The 18,473-nt window shown below is 41.3% G+C and overlaps 1 protein-coding gene and 1 long non-coding RNA gene across 5 annotated transcripts; one reads left to right on the forward strand and one right to left on the reverse strand.

Annotated features, from left to right (window-relative positions):
- Nucleotides 1-1,996: 1,996 nt before the first annotated feature.
- Nucleotides 1,997-17,065, reverse strand: OSGIN2 (oxidative stress induced growth inhibitor family member 2). 4 transcript variants are annotated; one of them, XM_064507769.1, is made up of 6 exons: nt 17,046-17,065; nt 13,309-13,463; nt 8,343-8,479; nt 6,684-6,875; nt 5,943-6,034; nt 1,997-3,804 (listed from the first exon to the last, which is right to left on the reverse strand). In XM_064507769.1, the coding sequence occupies exons 2-6, from the start codon at nt 13,373-13,375 to the stop codon at nt 2,751-2,753; spliced, it is 1,542 nt and encodes a 513-aa protein (XP_064363839.1). In that variant the 5' UTR covers nt 13,376-13,463; nt 17,046-17,065; the 3' UTR covers nt 1,997-2,750. The 4 variants fall into 4 exon arrangements, with proteins under 4 accessions (XP_064363839.1, XP_064363838.1, XP_064363841.1 ...); XM_064507768.1 differs by lacking the exon at nt 17,046-17,065 and adding an exon at nt 16,463-16,794; XM_064507771.1 differs by lacking the exon at nt 17,046-17,065 and adding an exon at nt 10,617-10,668 and having other exon boundaries at nt 13,309-13,442.
- LOC112983023 (uncharacterized) lies at nt 16,733-18,060 on the forward strand. The gene is made up of 2 exons (XR_003259127.2): nt 16,733-17,614; nt 17,709-18,060. It is a non-coding gene; the product is annotated as an uncharacterized LOC112983023 (long non-coding RNA).
- Nucleotides 18,061-18,473: the final 413 nt, after the last annotated feature.

Raw genomic sequence — 18,473 nt, forward strand, 5'->3', positions numbered from 1 at the left:
AAGCTATCCTAAAGAAACTGAATTACAATATTAATTTATAAAAATTTTTTGCTCTCAACATACCTAAGATGACAGAAAAAGAAAAAAACCCTCAGAAAGTAAAGAAGGTGAGAAACCCACAAGTCAGAAAATCCAGCTGCAATTTTAGAGCTAGCAATTCCTGGAATAAAAAGGACAATTTTTCAGTACAATTTCACTTAAAAAAATTATTTTTTGTACTAGCAGCTTAACAAACACTGGGAAAATTGCTCTGTCCAATTAACTGATCTCTTAACTGATCTCACATCAGAATTTTATCCCACAAACATACTGGCAAGAATGGTAAAAGGAAAAAAAAAAAAAAACGAAAACAGTTAAACCTCAAGGTGCAGTAATGTCGCAGTAAAAGAACCACTATAACAAACAGGACAAAAAAATCTCTGCTACAAATTTGTCATCACAATGAATATATGGTGTGTAAGTAGTTGCAGCAGCTGGGGATGGAGGTTTGGTTGTTTTCAGCTTTTTTTTTTAATTTTTTTGAAAGTAAGTGTTTAAGTAAATTTCTTCCTTTGTTTTGCTGGCTTTTAAAAGTCTGATGTGACATATGAAAATGCTGTAACACTGCAATGGCATGTTGTGTTCAGACATTTATACTGACACAAAAATGAAGCAGTTTAATCTCAGTGCAGATGTATTCCCAATATAGGAACTGCAATGACATTTTATGATCATATGTGACACCAATTCTCAGTTAAAATAATTATGTATCACAGGTTTAAGTTAGATTTATGTCTACACTGTTTCTGCTAAAAAAGACAAATTATTTTCTTCATAACTGAATTAAGATGGTATAAGTCTAGAGTTCAGCATAATTAAGACCACCTCAAATACAACTATAAAAAAAATTAAGATCTTAACTATTATTGACAATGCATGGTTGAATTCAAACAATGTAGGCAATGCAGAAATTAATACAGAAATTGCCTTATTTATGTTTATCTTTATTCAATTAAGTTGGCTCTAAGCTAAAATTTGTTAGAAGTAACTGTATCATTTCATACTTGACAAAGAAATGGAGGCTTTGGACTTCCACTGAAAATTATGTCATTTTACCCCTTAGCTTTTTGCCTCACTTCTATGTCCTAAGTCTGAGTAACTTACTGATATGCATAAAGGCCTGTAAGTAGGCACAGATAAAAGACATTTATAGCATAAAGCTATCTCTACAAATTATGAAAGTTAGACAGCTGGGATACCAGCATGCACTAGCAGTTTCACAAAGTCTAAGCCTAATTTCCTTTTTATAATCTGCTCAAGTTCTAATACGGAGATTTTAATCATGCAGATACAATACCTTAATCTAACATGACATTCTTCAACACACACACACACACACACACAAAAAGCCAAACAAAGAATTTAATTGGATAACATCTATTCCATCACACTGCACTTGAATTAAAATGTCTGGTAATGAATTAGTGAAAAACAAGCACTTTTCCAGAAAGAGTTCTAAAAGATAATCTAACCATTTTCTAACTAGCTGTGTACCTCACTCCAGGGAATAATCCTAGAGTGTGTTTAGATAAATAAACTATGCTCAAATCCAGCAGACGAATTCCAGATCTTACCTTATGGAGCAGAAATGTGAAACTTAATCTCAAATTCAGAGGTAGGTACAAGTTAAGTTTTGGTCTTATTACAAGCCATAAAAGATTTCAGAGGAACTATGTTTTTTTTAAGCTAGTTGTGAAATTCAATCCTCTTTCATAATGTTTCAAAAACCACAGACTAAACTAGTTTTAATGTTATATGCTGCTCTAGAAAAAAAAGGAGAAATAACCAATGCTTGGTTAAATGGAGGATGAGAATATCTATCATTCATCAGTCAAGTGATCTCCTTCAGTATTCCTGAACTACAAGCTGAGAAAACTGCATCTATGTTTTTTCTGTACTTGTCCTTCCAACATTTTTTTCAGTAGAACATTAGATATTCAGTATATTGACACTGTAATAAGAGCACTTACACCAGCACTTTATTGTTTATGTTAATCGGTATTCTCAGAATGTACATGTCACTGTAGGGGAACATATAGTCTCTCTGCACTTACCCAACTCTAGGCTTACCAGTGAAAAAAAACATTAACGGATTGTCCAATCATGCATTAAAGGCGAATGCTCATTCTTTTATTCCAGTTCTCAAGTAGGATAATATATAAGTGTTGAGCAATCTGCCTCTGCTTACAGAAATCTTCCTTATAGTAAAGACCATTTTACTAAGGGCTCAAAGTATTACTGTATTACTATGGCAAATAAATAAAATTCTTGTTTCAAACAGAAGGTTCCAAACTTGCTTTGGGACCAAGAATCATTTTATACTAAGAGAGCTTTCTGTTTTTACAAGTTAGCTGAATTTCAGAATATTTTGTGGAATTTGACACTAAAATGTAAAGCCACTCTGGCAGGCTTGTTTTTCCCAGAGGAATTCTGCTCTTTTAGCTGAGCAAGAGATGACAGGCAGGTCAACAGAAGTTAGTCTCATTTTCTGTTTATCTGGAAGCTATTCCAGTTGAGCAGAGATCAGTTGTAATAGCAGACCAATTGTTGTATTCTGAGAAGATGAAGCATTGTAGTAACAGCATCCTTTACCAAGCAATACAAGTGCAGGTTACTTGTATACAACAAAAATGTGACTGCTAATGACTTTCGTTGTGCGGTTTGTTAGACTACTTCTGTAATTCCATACGTGACAACTTCTAATGTCTCCTTTATGGTACCCCATCACCTCCTCCATCCCTGCTTTCAATCAATTCATGTTTCTTCTTTTGTCTTATTGCCAAACATCGTGTAATGCCCAATGCGCCTCCTTTTAAAAATCGTACAAAATTGTCTCCAACCAGAGGACCTAAAGCAAAGAGGTTAGCTTCTTTAGTGCACTCATAAGTATATGGATCAATCTCAATGGGATTCCCCTTGCATGAGATTGGCTGATTTGAGTGATGCCCTATGCCATGTCCTTGGTCCTTCAGAAAGAAAAGATTTGGGTGAGAACCTATCAGAACTAAGGCTACAGAAAACTTCAAAATTTTCTTCAGTCCAGAGGCACTCTGAAGAACACATTTCATTTCAGGCTTGAAGGAAAGTACATTGTGTTCAGGGAAACTAGTGTAAGCAGAGTGTAGATTAGAATCTACAGTATGCGACTGAGTACACATCATGTGATAGACTTTGTGGTATTCAGGATAAAGTGTTTTAGGTAACTGTTTGAAAATTAGACTTGTATCAGTAACTCTTCTACGAAACACATGGATTACTGGGATGTTGTTGTTGTAGGCACACAGTACTGCATCAGCTGCTGTAAGTCCAGCACCCACGATTAATACAGGGTCTGCTTTCCCACGTAATTTGCCTTTGCTTATAGCAGCTCCAAAGTCAGACATGGAATGAAGCACAAAAGGAAAGTCTTCTCCCTCAACTTGCAGTCGGCCAGGAGAATCAAAGGTTCCAGTTGCAAGAGCCACATTCTCAGCAAAGAGGCAGAATGGCACGTGAGAACCATCTGTTGCTCTCTGATAACCTCTGACTTCCCAGTTTCTCTTAATCAGTGATTTCTGTCCACCTTCCATTCCCATTTGTAAATGCTGTGTTGAAATATTTTCATTTAGTTGACCTTCATCTTCATCATCTGTTCCTCGATAAAGCCTGGACACGGATGTTATGTAAACATGGTCTCTGAAATTCTTTTGGAGGCCCATGACTTTAACGTAGTGTTTATAATAACAAGCTATTTCCTCTGGCATTACTCGGTCACTCTTTATATTTCTAAAACAAAATTGAAAGGTTCCAGTTAATATTTAGACTGTACTGCTAGTTGGAACATCGTACTTGACAAACTGTATGACCATCAAATTTCAGAGGGTTGATTCTGCTCACTGTAACTAACATGGAGTTCAGCATCTTCAAACCCATTCAAGTTGTTTTATTTGCTCTCCTGATTCCTGAGATACAAGACAAGATTTACAATGCTACGACAGAAAAACTTTGAAGTGCTAAAGTAACAAGCAAAAGAAGCATAAAAATATTCTACGGTTCCACAACAGGATAACAGTCCTTTGTGGAAGGGTTTTACAAAGCCAGTTTAACCTCATTACAGTCAACGATACAATACTAGCAAAAACTCTACTCAGTGAGAATACCCTTACTTAGGATCAAGTAAGAGCTACTATGCTGTTTAATTAAGTGCCGACTTTGAAACTCTACGTGTGCTATAATACTTGCCAAGTACAATAAAGAATACGTTACTCAGACATCCTTCGTGTACAGCTAAATTCAGTAGGTATCAAATTAAGTAGTTCCCTATCACAGAACTAAGTCCCACAGGAATTAAAAAAGTAAATATTATACAGGATCTTAAACTGAATATAGAAATAGGCTTTTGATGCTTGAATAGCTAATTTAAAAAAATATTCTTTCACTGGGATCCTGATATTACATCTATGTCTTTCTCATTATGCTTGTTGCTTTATCATTTATTTAAAAAAATAAAGCTGAAAACAAAGTTATTTTCAGCAATTGCATTAATTTTGCTACTGCTTCTTTTAAAGCGAGTCCTAGGAGGAAGCCAAAAGAAACATTAGTACTGAACATCAGGGTAGCCACTGAGTTATGTTTGAAAGCGTATTTACAAGAGGTCGGGCTACTCATAGATTAACAAGATAATAGTATATGTAATTGTAAGTGTTCAAGTTCTTACTCTGAAAGCCCTGTGAGACATGTATTGAGGAAGAGGATCATGACCTCTTATAAGGAAACTTATGAAACTGTATTTTACATGACTACAAGTTTTCAAGTACAAGCAGTACTTTTAAATATGCTTCTTTAACTGTAGTAACACAGGTCAGCATTTTTGTCTTTAGTATTGTTGAAATTTAAAATATAAACAAATTAGCTTCAGATAAGAAGAAGCTTGTAGGATTGAAGTTAACAAGGAGGCAAGATTACTGTGCTTACCTAAGAAAGCGATTAAAGAACAAAGGTACAGTTTCTTTACTGCAAGTGTTGTCCTAAAACAAGCAACAGTCTGCTCTTAAAGATATACCCCCAAATTTAATTCTATTCCTTCAATCCTTACGACAGATAGCAGCAGCAGACTTTCCTTTAATTTTGCTAGACCAAAGTTAGGAATATTCAGATTTTAGAAGAAGCTTACCTAGAGTGCCCAAGTTTGTACGCTATCACATAGGCCTTTGTAAACTAACTGTATACCTGAAGTTTGAGCGAGTTCGTACAAGAGAGTAATTTTATGATTTCTAATTTTACAGTCTCTGAGTTTGTGCAAGATAGTAATTTTTCTCCTCCAAAATCTGTTCCGGGAACTTACTACTAGAAAATAACCTTGGGAAACACTGAATTATTCTCTTAAAATTAAAATCCTTATATAAAATCATTTTTAGATGCTGCAGCATTTGTCTATAAAGCAAATGCTGAAATATACTGACCTCCTGAATTATATTTAAAAAAAAAAGCTAGCATGCATAGCAACTTAAGTAAATGCCCAAGTTGAAAGAGGAACTTACTGTAGTTCTGCAGATTTTAAACTCCTCCCTCAATCTTTCCTCAACTCTGATCAAAATTGTTTATAGCAATAGCACTTCTTTGTGCTCTTCTTTGTGCTCTTCAACACAGTTCTTTGTGCAACTTCGACAGCTGCCTGGAAGCATGGTATAGCTTTGCATATGCTTTTGATGCATTCAAAACACATTATTCTGGCTAACCATTGCCCATTTTTTTACACCAGAGAACACGGGGGAGACACATTTCCAGTGTCATCAGGCAATTTATTAAACAAAGCAAGAGGCATTCCTGTAAACAGTGAGGCTGTTTTCCAGTTCTTAAAATAATGATATCTGGACTCTCATAGTAACTTCATCTTTTTCAAATATGCTAAGTGATAGTTTTACCTGCGCTTGTTGGCTGCCCACTCTTTAAAGGCGAGTCCAGGCAATTCCATCCAGTCTCCAAAACTGATTGTTAACATAGAGCCTTCCATAGACTGTGGTGAAAAACAAGATGTGTAACCAGATAAACTTCAAATGGATATATTTATGTAAAACATGGAGAAGTTGTTCTCATTGTACTCATTTAGAGCAATAAAATACTAGGATATAACAATATGTGAACGTTATATGAAGTGCTGAGGAAATAAGCTTTCATCTTATAGTTAGATACTACTTTAATAACTACATGAGCTAATAAAGTTATTGGAGAAAAGCAGAACGTGAAGAGAGAACAAGAGAAAAGGAAAATAAAAGCAAGTTCCTGAAAACTCCAAACAGATGTAAGAAAAGGGTGAAACCAATGGGATATGAACACTATGATTCAGGACAGCTGAACAGCACCTGGAAATAATGCAAAGATAGAAGAAAAAGTCACATAAAATACACTTCACTATAACTCGTTAAATTTAAACTAACGGAGAAAAAAAACCACACAAGACAGCAGTTATGTTCACAAATCCCAATATTAAGGGCAATTTTTCCCCTTCCTTTTTTGTACCTCTAACCTATTTGTGCTTTGCTAAGCTGAACAGTTGGAACTGCAACAGCCATTAGGATCTAAACAACCAACCTTAGATAGCAAGAAACCCCCAAAACTACAAAATTATAAAGCTATCCTGTAAGTGACATGAAGAATTTACTCACATGCCAAGCCCCACCAGGCGGTCCTTTACCAAGCACTATATGGGGAATATAATGATGTTGTTCTAGCTTCCAGTGCAAAATCGGTGGGTAGTCATATCCAAAGTCAGCATCAGGATGAAGTAATGTATCAAAAAGCACTGCAACTGGATTTGAAGAGCGTCCTTCAAGGCCTTCAGACAAGTACTCTAGATCCTAAAGCATGAAAGAAAGTTCTTCATGTTCATGCAGCTTTTACTACATGGTATCATTCTGATGTATAGAAGTTGAACTTCAACAGAAAGCAGAGAACTAGTTTAAGCTGAAATTTAAATACAGATAAATATTTAACACAGAGATGTACTCAAAACGTTTTTTTAGAAGTAACTCATGATTCAGTATTTCTACAACAATGCAATGACAAGTACTTGAACAGAACATAAAAGCCATGAGGCCAAGTTTTGCTGACAAAAGATAGTTTAGCCTCCCAAATTGGGAAAAAAGCTCAGGGGGCACAGGAGAGAGGAAGAACATGAAGTGTCTGTAACCAAAAACTAAGGCAACTAACTCTCCTGCCAAAAAAAAAGCCTTAAGGTCAACATCCTATGCAAACAGCATGCTATTAAAACAAACAAACAAAAACACACAGCCAAATGACTCTTACTTTTCCACTACAAATACACATGCATGCTTCCAGTTCTACTTATAGTTCACACAGACAATACAGTTAACAGTAGTAGCATTATCAGTAATCAATCAGGAGCAGAGTGGGGCGAGTAGAAAATAGCGACATGGCAAACCAATGGAGAAGTGGGGAGAAAAAAAACGCAGGGGAGAAAAAGTGGAGGAGATTTAACTGTTCAAATAGGACAGAAAAATCAGACATACACAGGGATAATGAACAGCACGAGAGCCACTGTGACCACAACACTAATAGCGAAGGATGTATACCGTTCAGAAAAGAAAAATGGGTTCATCTCTAATGTTACTGAAAATGGAGTCCTAGGAAGAACTGTATTATTTAGGAATATTTTCAACTTCAAGTATGCGTACTTCAAGTATGTTAGTAGCATGTGTTCCTCGGTCCTTAATGATAGCGCCCAGGCATTCCAGCATGTGAAAGTCAAAATCCCTTTATCAGCTACTCACTGGAAGACCAAGTGCTGCTTTAGACAGTTTTAGCAAGTAATAGGGACATGACAAAGGGCAGACTGTAAAAAAAAGCCTTTGTCAAGTGATGGTGAGTCGATTCCATTCAAATTAACAGAAGAACAAAAATTACTTGTTAATGCATTAGAAATATGACTAGATAAGTGCACTAGTTCTCCATGATGCAACACGCATAATTTGGGGGATAAATAGTCCCTAAAATGCATTGCTTTTCACCTGAAATATATAAATTTGTTAACAGCTATTGAGGAAGGTATAAACTGGCCTTTATTTTACAGGTAAGAAAAATGAAGTCAAGTGATAAAGCCCACTGCTTGAGGCCACGCAGTTACTGAGTATTATTGTGGTCTTAATTCTTCGTGGGTTAAGAAAGCTAAGCCCTTTTTTGTGCGTGGCACTACTTTTATGTAAATTGCAAACGCATTTTAAACAAGATCATAAAAGAAAGCCTACTGTTTTATAACCTATTGTGTTGAAGGAAGAGATCTGGATAAGAGGGCAACAAAAGCTTACTTGATCAACAATAGAAAGATGTCGAGCTTCTTCTAATTTAGCATGCAAAATGGGGTTCGGATGCATAGCTTCAGGAGACAAATATGGCCTGTATCCAGACAGCAGGTAAGACAGACAAATTCCTGAAGGTCCATTTCCTGTTAAAGAAGGGAGTCAATAAAAATGTAAGTAAGCTAAAGTTTATATGTCACCAAATAAGCAGCAACAAAATTATACATTAGTAGTATAGTGTGGTACTGTCCTCATTCAAAGAAGCTTACAGTCTTTGCAGTAAAATAAAGTCTACCACTAGGAAGTTCCTCCAAACAAACTCAGTAGAATCTTTTTCAGGTAACAAGAAATTAGTTAAAAAGTACAGCTACAAGCACAATATTTAAACCACCCTTTTAAATCGTTATTTTTTGTTTACACTACCAGTGAAATGCAACACATGGAAACAAAGTCATATGTATGACTGTTCATGACATTTATGCCTGTTTACATCACGGAACAAAATTCGTATTAAAAAAAAATCATAGTTTAGTATGCCAAATTCACTCCTGTTGTATCAGAAGGACCAGGTGATAAATATCAATCACCGATATCTGAATAATTTTATCACCTTACAACTTTGTGTTCTCACTTGCACTGCGTACTGTAAAACACAGAATAGAAACACAACCAGCAGTATATGCTATTAGGTCTGACCACAGGACAAGAGGAAGAAATAAACAGACAAAGAGAAACAAAGCTGAAGGCAGTGCAAGTCAGAATGAGAAGCTATAGACCCAGCACAATAGACACGTAAAAGCTGAGTGAGGACAAATACATAGAGTAGATAAGTGCTAAAGTACAAGAAACTCATTTAAGAACATGTTCATCACTAAGCCTAACAGCAACAACACCAAACATCTTTCTACATCCTTACTTTATACCATTTTATAATTTATTTATATGAATTATTGCAATTTTAATGTACTATTTTTCAAATGTCTCAAATAGATGGGACAAAAATATTACCATAAGGTAACACAAATATCAGGTAAATATTTCTATTCCTTTGACTAGTACTCAACAAAGTAGGGGATCGTACTTATAACATGCAAATTCTCAAGGTATTCAAGCAATGTTCATATTGCAAAGTCAAGTAGCAAAAGTTAGGGAAAGCTAAGTCAAAAAAAGTAGGTGCTAGGATACAGAATGTAAACATGGGACTATGTACTGTTGTTTCTATAGCTCCCCTTCCTCATTAACTGAATGAAAAGCACAGTGGTCTCCTAATGAGACACTATTCAATGTTTTGTCTTTGTTTTCCATTTTAAGTGGCACACATGGTATTTACTACATGGTATTCAAATTCTGAGCTAAAAATGAAATCACTCGTTTCCTCATGGCTTTTAATCGTCCTCATTGTTAGGATGCTGGTTCTCACTTCCTGCCCTTTCAACTCTCCTTTCGGTCTCAGCATTCACCCTTCGTGCACTCTCCCCCCTAATCTTCCCACACACTATTTCTGTCACTAGTTTCCAATCCTACTTCTCCAATGCCTGCGTCCTCCTCTCCCTTTACCGTTTTCCCAGTCCCTGCATTCCCCATCAGTTTGCCTAGTCCCTATTTCTTACTCTGGTCCTCCTGTCCATTCCCACTCTCTCACACACTGACCTCTTTTCCCCCCTCCACCGAGTTACGCTCGCTCTGGTCCCAAGCAGCAGTATACATCATACAACGGTGCATGCAGAGACCGGCCGCAGACATGCGCTCCAGAAAGTCACGTATGCTTACTACAGACGACCTGAGACTGCCAAGTTGGAAGAAGTCTTCAATAAGCGCATGTTCCCCAAGGCCCAGGACCTGAACAACTCCATGAGGCTGCACAACGAGTCCCTTAAAGACTCTCTTATCAAATACCTAACTTTTGCACCAATACATGGAGGAAAAGGCAAAAGCATTAAAGTGCTTGACAGGAAACTGTATACTGTAAGGACCATTAAGTACCAGGAAAAGACTGCCTAGGGAAACTGTGGATTTCCAACATTGGGATCTTGAAGTTAGAACAAAAACCTGAACGGAATGGTTTAAATACTTGTGACCCTGCCTATATATCTCCCAGTCACTTCCATCCCTGTTTTTCCATTTACAAAGAAAAAGACCATAAAGAGTCTTTCAGACAGTGAAAACTCTGCCTTATTCTCAAACTCTCAAACCTTCCCACAAACAGAGGTCAGCATGAGATAGCAGGTAACACTTCAGCTTAAAGCTCCGGGTGGATACAAGCCCCTCTTAACATCTACTTGCCACGTCAGAGAGATGGATGCGAGAGAGAGCCTTAGCAATACGTTGAAGCCACCTAGAATAAAATCAGATGAAATTGTGAAAACACTGATTGTATCTATAGTTCCCATGATTGAGTTAAGTATTTAACTACTTTTGGGAGAATTACATCTTGTGCATAGTAAAAAAAATTTTTTTTTTACAAACATGTAACTAGATTTTTTTTTCCATACTGTGGTATAATGGAGTCTGCAAGGAAGTCTGCAAAGGAGGGAAAAAACCATACACCAGCATACAAGAACCCTGTGCTAAGGATTATTCCCACTGCTAAGGATTATTCCCACTGGATAAGCCTAAAAAGAACCAACTGGAAAACAAAAGCTGCCAACACAAAGGCTAGCAAGGGCCACGATGGTGTTAAGGTGAACAAATTCCCTCTTAGAAATGCTCTCAAGAACATGTAGGATGAAAGCTCTGCTGCAATAAGTTTTACCATGATTCTCTCACAAAATCCTTGGGGGGGGGGGGGCTGGGGAGGGGAATTAAATGAAAAATTTAAACCTGAAGAGTTTGCTCTTTATTCACATACAATACTTCCCATAACGTTTCTCATCATGACTACAAGATTAGATACTACTATTATATAAATTTTAGACTTGTAATCAATTAATTGCCAAACTCCGGAGCCCTATTTAAAAAGCAGCTAGCATTTTGTCCAAGTAGTGAAAGAGGCTTCTGATCAACAGTGACCTACAGCAGAACTACCTTTCCATTATGTGCCTAAATTTAAAGCAAATAACCAAAGACTTGTAATTTGGATGACAATTTAAGACCATATTGTGTTTACCCAGTAACGATCAAAACTAGCGCAGGAGATGAAAATGTTTAGCACAGAGCATCCTCTAGATTTAGGACTCCTGCATGAAATTTTCCATTTCCAACTCGTCCAAACGGAATTTGTTTCTTCACAATTTCTTGGGGGAAAACAGATGCAGCAGCACAGTACAGAAGTTACTTAAGATTATCGCAAGTAACACAGTACGCTATGCAGAACAATCTGAGTAAGAATCAAATCATAAATTAGACATCATACAGGAAAAAGTGGAATGGTGAAGCTAAAAGAAGGGCACTATAAATTCATGTTCAACCATGAAGTCAACTGCTTACACATATGTGCCATCTTTCTCCAATTTTTAAAATGGTGCTACAAGAAGGTAGCTCTGGGAAACTGAAAGAAGAATGTTTTAACATAATGAACTACAGGAAACTGCAGATCACTGAGATACTCAGAATAGCACGGAGATCAGAACAGTAGTACAGGGGGAAAGGTGGGGAGAGAACCTACTTTTGTGTTCTTCTATGGTATTATATCATTTCAGGTCCTTTCTAAGGCTTCTTCAGACAGCCATGAATTAGAGATAACAGGCTGTCAACTGAGAAAATCAACCTGAAAATTTTTTCTAATATATCTGAGAAAAAACATTCGGACAATTTGGATAACATATTTGTTTTCCACTGGAGACAGTCAAGGCAGCTGTGGTTGGTGTGAGCACATAAAAAGGAGTTCCAGACAAAGTAAGTATTGAGCACAGGTATTTGCATGATGCATCTTTACAAAATTAAACAGAGAAAAATGAATCATTAGCCATATGGCAAACCTATGCCGAGGTTGACAAAATGCCAGGAAACTGTTGCTGTTTAACTACGATGCAGAATTCACCAAGTGATTCATGTCTGTCACATCCACATCAATGTATTACGTGAGCACTATTTTAAGCTATCACTGAACAGAGCTTTTGAGAACAGGCACTGCACAAACACCACTATTTCAAAGTAGCGTAGGCTTACTGCAAACACATTACACAAAAACATCATTTGCTGGAATCTCTCTCTGCTTGCTTGCTGTTGGTTTGCTGTAGCCCCAAGAGCTTTGGACCAGACTACTGAAAGCCTCCTTTACTCAAGGTCTTTCCTTTACCCTTTCATCAAGTCACTAAGGAGTTGGCAACCTGCTGTTGCCGAAAAACCTTGGCCAAATACAAATGATCCTGGCACTCTCAACAAATGCTATCCACCTCAGGAGCCTGTTCCTTCTGCTATCCTCTCATTTGGCAAGGTTTTACAACCACGAGCCTTTAACTATTTAATCGAGACTACAATTTATTGATTTGAACTGGCTGATTTGACATGGATTCATTCTGGTACAGACGAACAATATTCAGATGTCAGCGGTGGATGCAACAGAAAGTAAAAGGCAATTCATGAGCAAATTTAGCATCTAGCCAGTATACGACACACATTTTGCTGTGTTTTCAACTGTTCCAGTTGACCACACAAATTTTGACCAGCGCAGCATCAACAACTTCTGTGCAACCTGATGTAGACATAACAGCATCATGCGAATCAAGTCCTGTACGATCAACGCTACAATCAAAACGGTTCTTCTGTTAGGACGCAGTATTTGCTGCCAAATGCAGCGCAACTTCATCAAGCCACGAATTGATGAATTCAAATACACTTCAACAGCAAGTCTTTTACATGATTTAATGGCACTACTGTTAGCCATAAGAACTGTATCAATCTAATAAAGTTATTTGCTATGCAGATGCTTATTTAATTAAAAATGGCTTTGTACAGCAGGTCTGTAAAGGCAATGACAGTGCTAGACAATTAAAAAATAATAATAATAAAAAAACACAATAGAAAAAAACCTCACCTATTATTACTACAGGCAGAGTGAGAAGAGGGTCCCCAGGCAGAACCGTTTCTTCTATTAAAGGCATTCTTTTAATCTTGCTCCCAAGGCTGTCACCAAAATACTGGACAAAGGAATTCAAAAGCTGTCCTTCAGTTTCAGGGCCACTGTAGTTTCTGGTGAAGAAGGAAAGAGGGATTAAAATCAAAATGAAACAGTTGCCTTATGACCAGAACAGCCCTTTCAAAAATAAACTCGCTTTTGACGCTTCAGTTTAAAAGCCACGGAATTTGCAAAAACAAGAGTAAAACAGATTTTCCTCATGCAACATACAGAATTGTACTCCTCGGTACAGCTTTTCTAACAGCAGTTGAAAGAAAAAAACAAAAACCTATTTCCTCCTCCAGAAAGCCTGCAGAAGCATAACAAACGGACAGATGGCTCCACAGAGATGCAGGTCTCTCTAATTTCGGCGTACACAAAGCTAACAAAGTATAAGCAGCAACAAACATTATTTTGATCAACAACACACAACGGAATTTGCTTCTCACTGTCCTTATCACAACAGCAGAGACACACTGCCTGCACAATTAGTAATACTAAGACCAGCCAAGGCTGACTGAGCAGCTACGGTACAACAGCAGCCACTACACACCTTCCTACCTGCCGAGCAGCGCAGGGACTTCACAGTCAGGAACTTCTGCTCGGGTAGAAGGGAGGCAGCCTAAGCTGGCAGTGGTGGGAAGATGGAGAAAAGTCTGATCCCTACAAAAGCTAGACATAACCTATTTTATCACTGCTGAGCGGCTACAAAAGGAACTGCCATCCATCGGTCAGGTCAGCTACTGCACAACAGAGCATTTTCACAACCAGCAGACTGCGTAGATTTGTTAGCCTTCTCGGAAGCCTTTCCAGGTCATTAAAGAAGGACACGCTCTCTCTCTATAGCTAAAAAGGCAATGATGAATTAAAAAAAAAAAATTGTCATTGGCACTTATTTTTGGTAAGTCTTTGAAATAAAGACTTAATAACTTTCTAAATAAAAATCCCCCAATCACCTGATGTAAACGTTTTCTGCTTTAAAAACAGACCACACTTATTTATTTCCTAAGAATCTGCATACCTTAAAGCTATTCTAGTACTTCAAAAATTGTTTTCTACGTGGGACCAAAAAGCACAAGATGCGCCCAGCTCCCATGTCCCTCAAGCAGCACTGCACGCTGCCCGACCTCCCGCAGCACTCACGGCTTCACTACAGACTTCAAAAGCCAAAACAAACAAAACCCCTTTCCTCAGTGGCAAGTTGAAAGTACAATTAGAGACACGGCTGCACGGTAACACCACCACTGACACACACGGTAACCCAACCCCACCGGGATCGCTGTTCTGGTGCTAAAAGAGCTGGGAAGCTCTCCTTAGGTTTTATTTATTTCAGAAAGCACGTACTTCGTTTTTATTGTAGTGCAGGAAATACAGAAATAAAATTTGCAAATTACGCCCTCACTGACTGAATTACAGCTGCACGTGAGCTCTCCACGATAATGGAAATGCATAAAACACGAACAGCAAGAGTTGGATGCAGGTGAGCAGACAGCAGATAGGATATCGCATTAGCACGCTGCTTTTCTTCCACCTCTTTTTGCAGGTTTGCACAGGTAGACTGTATTATCTTCCAGCCTCTGCTCAAAGTTAACTACAGTAATGTTATTCTACGCCTTGCTAAAGAGAGGTTCAAAGAGAGCGCACAGGCTTTAGTGCAGCTTTAATACACTGTTCTCTGCTAGATGGAAGTAAAAAAAGAAAAAAAAAAAGAAAAAGCTTTTTTATGGGGTGTATGTACAGGTTACAACAGAACCTCGAACATTAAAAACGCTGCTGTGCCTCAGCTTTACTAGCGCACGAGCAGCTACAGAAGTGGCACAGACAGAACCGAGTTTTGCAGAGCAGCATCTACCTACAACGCGCGGTTTCCCGGCGGCTGCACGCGGAGCAGGTGAAACGCTGCTGTCTGCAGCAGCTCCGTGTTTTGTAAGAACATCACACCAAAACCCAGAGAGATCTTAAATGAGGGGCCGCTACTGCCACCACCTTTCTAACCTTAGAACAAACACTGAATTGAAAGTCAGTAAGTAGCAGACCCTTCTATATTAAGGCACACAAAAATACCTCCCCCCAAACCCCACACGCTCGGCAGACAGCTCTGCGGTGGTAAAATTTGGTGAAATACATACGGCTCTAGTCCCACAGGGGTGCAAGTGCGCACAGAGCTGAGCCAGCTCCAAAGCCGGTCCTCAGGCTACCTCATGCGGGTCCTACCAAACGCACCCCAGAATGACAAATATTTTAAACCACATCGCCTTTTTTGCTTTAATGCTTTTCAATTAATTATTTTTAACTGGCGTGGAAAAAAAAAGCAGTAAGGGAAAGAAGTACAGCACATACATAAATGATCCCTTTGAAAGCACAGAATAATTCTTTCATCACACCTCTGAATTTGCGTATTTAGATAAAAGAGAATAGCTTTTTTTCCAGTCAGTCGCTCTGAAACACCCTGGGAGAATTTTCTGCATACTGTTTTTCCAAAAAAAAACCCAAAAAACCCACAAAATTAAGCTGACACTCGACTGGGTGGTTAACAGAAAACTCTTTATATAATATAAAGGAAGGCCACTCACTTCAGTTTGGTCTGAAGTCTGCGCTTCAGAGAGCGTGAACTGAACATCGCCAGATTTTTTATTTTTATTTTTTCGGAGGAGAACTGAGCCGCAAACGCCTCCCCCCCAGCACGGGGAGCCCCCCCGCCGCAGCATTACCCGCCAGGCAAGCGCGGCAGCAGGGAGAAGCAGGGAGAAGCAGCGCGGGCAGCAGCGCGGCACCCGCCGCCGCTCGGAGCCGCCCGCCGCGCAGCCGCCCCCCTCACCTGCCGCCCCGCGCGGCCCTACGCGCGCCTCGCCGCCGGCGCGGCCGGGCGGGGGCGCGGCGGAGCCGGCGTGCGGCCGCGGGCGCCCCCGCCGCAGCCCCGGGCCGCCGCGGCCGGGCTCCGCGCTCCGCCGCCGCTCGCGGCCAACGGCCGCCCCGCGCCGCGGAGGCCGCAGCGCCCCGCTCGCAGCCGCCGCCGCCGCCGGGCGCCTGGCCGCACGCGGAGCCGCTGCCCGGCGCCCCCGCGCCGCCTCACCTGAGCTGCCCGGCCGGGGAGCAGCGGCAGCACCACACGGGCATCGGCGGGCTGGCGGCGCCGGCGGGGCCCTGCGAAGCGGCTGCAGGGGGCCGTCGCGCCGCGGCTCCCGCGCCTCCTCCCGCCGCCGCCGCCACACTGGGGCCCGCGCGGCGCCGTCCCTCCTCCCCGCTCACATGCGGCAGCGGGTCACACGCGGGAGGAGGAGGGGGAGGAGGAGGCGCCGCCGCCAGCCCCGGCAGCGCGGGCGCCGCTGCCCCCGCCCAGCCCCGCTGCGTCGCGCCGCGGCGGCAGCAGCAGCAGCGCCGAGCCCGCGCGCCTCAGGCGGGCGGCGGCGCCTCCTCCCGGCGGGGAGGGACGGCGGCGGCGGCGACGGTCCCGGCGCCCGGGCCTGGCGCAGGGAGGGAGGCGCCGCCACCCCGCGCCCCGGCGGCGCAGCGCAGCGCAGCGCGACCCTCCTCCCGCCGGGGCGAGGGGCCGGGGCCGGCGCCTCCCCCGCGGCGGCCTCCCCCGCGGCGGCCTCCCCCGCCCCCCGCAGGCCGCGCCGCCCCGCTGCCGCCGCCGGGCGCGGGCAGGAGCTCACCTGCGCGCCGCTGCGGCAGAGCCGCCCGCCCCGCCGGGCCCTGCCCGCCGCCGCGGCCTGCGGCAGAGCCGCCGCCCCCCGGCCCGTGTGCGGGGCTGCGGCGGGGCCGCGGCGGGGCCGGGGTTGGTCCTGGAGCCGCTGCGGGGCTGGGGAGGAAGCCGGCGGCGCAGGGAGCGAAGGAAACGGGAACGGCTCGTGAACTTTCTTAATTTTGTCTTTTTTGGAAAGCAGGATCCCGTGATGTCCTCAGACCTAATTTCTAACCCCCCTGGGCCTTTTACTATTTGCAGCATAGTATCGTGTGAGGTCCTGACATGGCTCCGTTTTGGAAACTGTGGGGAAAAAAGCAAGAAAAGGTCGTGAAGAGATTGTGAGTGAAGACCAGAGACAGGCAGATGTTGAGTGAAGGAAGCTCTTCATCGGTACAGATGTGAATTACAACAGAGTAATCTTCCAACCTTTCCTGCACAAGTGTATTTCTTACCGGGGCACAATCATGTTTCGTATGTAAGATCCGCTTACCTGGAAATCCGTGGGACAGAAGGCCAGCTAGACTAAAAGGTTTCTAGGTACCATTTGACTCATACCTACTTATTTAGGAATTATAATTTATGTATTTTGTTAGCTGCTTCAGATGGTATTTTGATTATAAATATTTTGCAGGTGTGCGTATTTCAGAGAAGTCATTTCCTAACCTTTTGTTGGCCGCAGAAGAGCCATCGCTCAGGGCCGTGTCCAGCTGGGTGCTGGAGATCTCCAAGGATGCAGATGCCACCACCTCGCTGGACAACCTGTTCCAGTGTTCAACCACCATCACAGTACAAGTGTTTTTTCTTCTGTTTAAGCAGACGTGACTGTGTTTTAATTTGTGCGCATTGACTCTTGTGCTGTCCCTGGATAGCACTGACAGTCTGCCTCAGTCGTGTTTACTGCCTCCCTTCAGGTGTTCAATTCAATTGAATGTAAAAGATTGCTCTTCCTAAAATATTCAATAAATCTAAATCGATAAATCTCAGCCAATAATGTATGATGCTGGAAAATATGTGAAAATCAGAAAAGAAACTTTGGCCACCAAAATTTGTAACGTAATCTTTCTCTTGATCAACCAATTGATAACTAAGTATCTTCAGTAGCAGCTTGACATGGTAGAATTCCTGAGAATCCTGTAGACAAATGGGATAGATAGAGAGAAACATCAGAGTAGGGGACTGTTGTCTCAAGCCATGACACAAAGCGTGGAAAAGGGGTCCTTGGCTTCATCCTGTTTAATAGAGCCAGCACGGTCAGTGAGTAACTGAAGAAAAATAACCAATGTGTGCTGAATACAACCTGCACGTTTTACTGCAGCATGGAAAACAGTATGACTGCAACATTTTGGGAAGATTCCTGGGCCCTCCCACTATATATGAGATTAAAGCACAAACTGAG

This window comes from Dromaius novaehollandiae, chromosome 2, assembly GCF_036370855.1.
Source record: "Dromaius novaehollandiae isolate bDroNov1 chromosome 2, bDroNov1.hap1, whole genome shotgun sequence".
Classification (NCBI taxonomy): Eukaryota; Metazoa; Chordata; class Aves; order Casuariiformes; family Dromaiidae; genus Dromaius; species Dromaius novaehollandiae.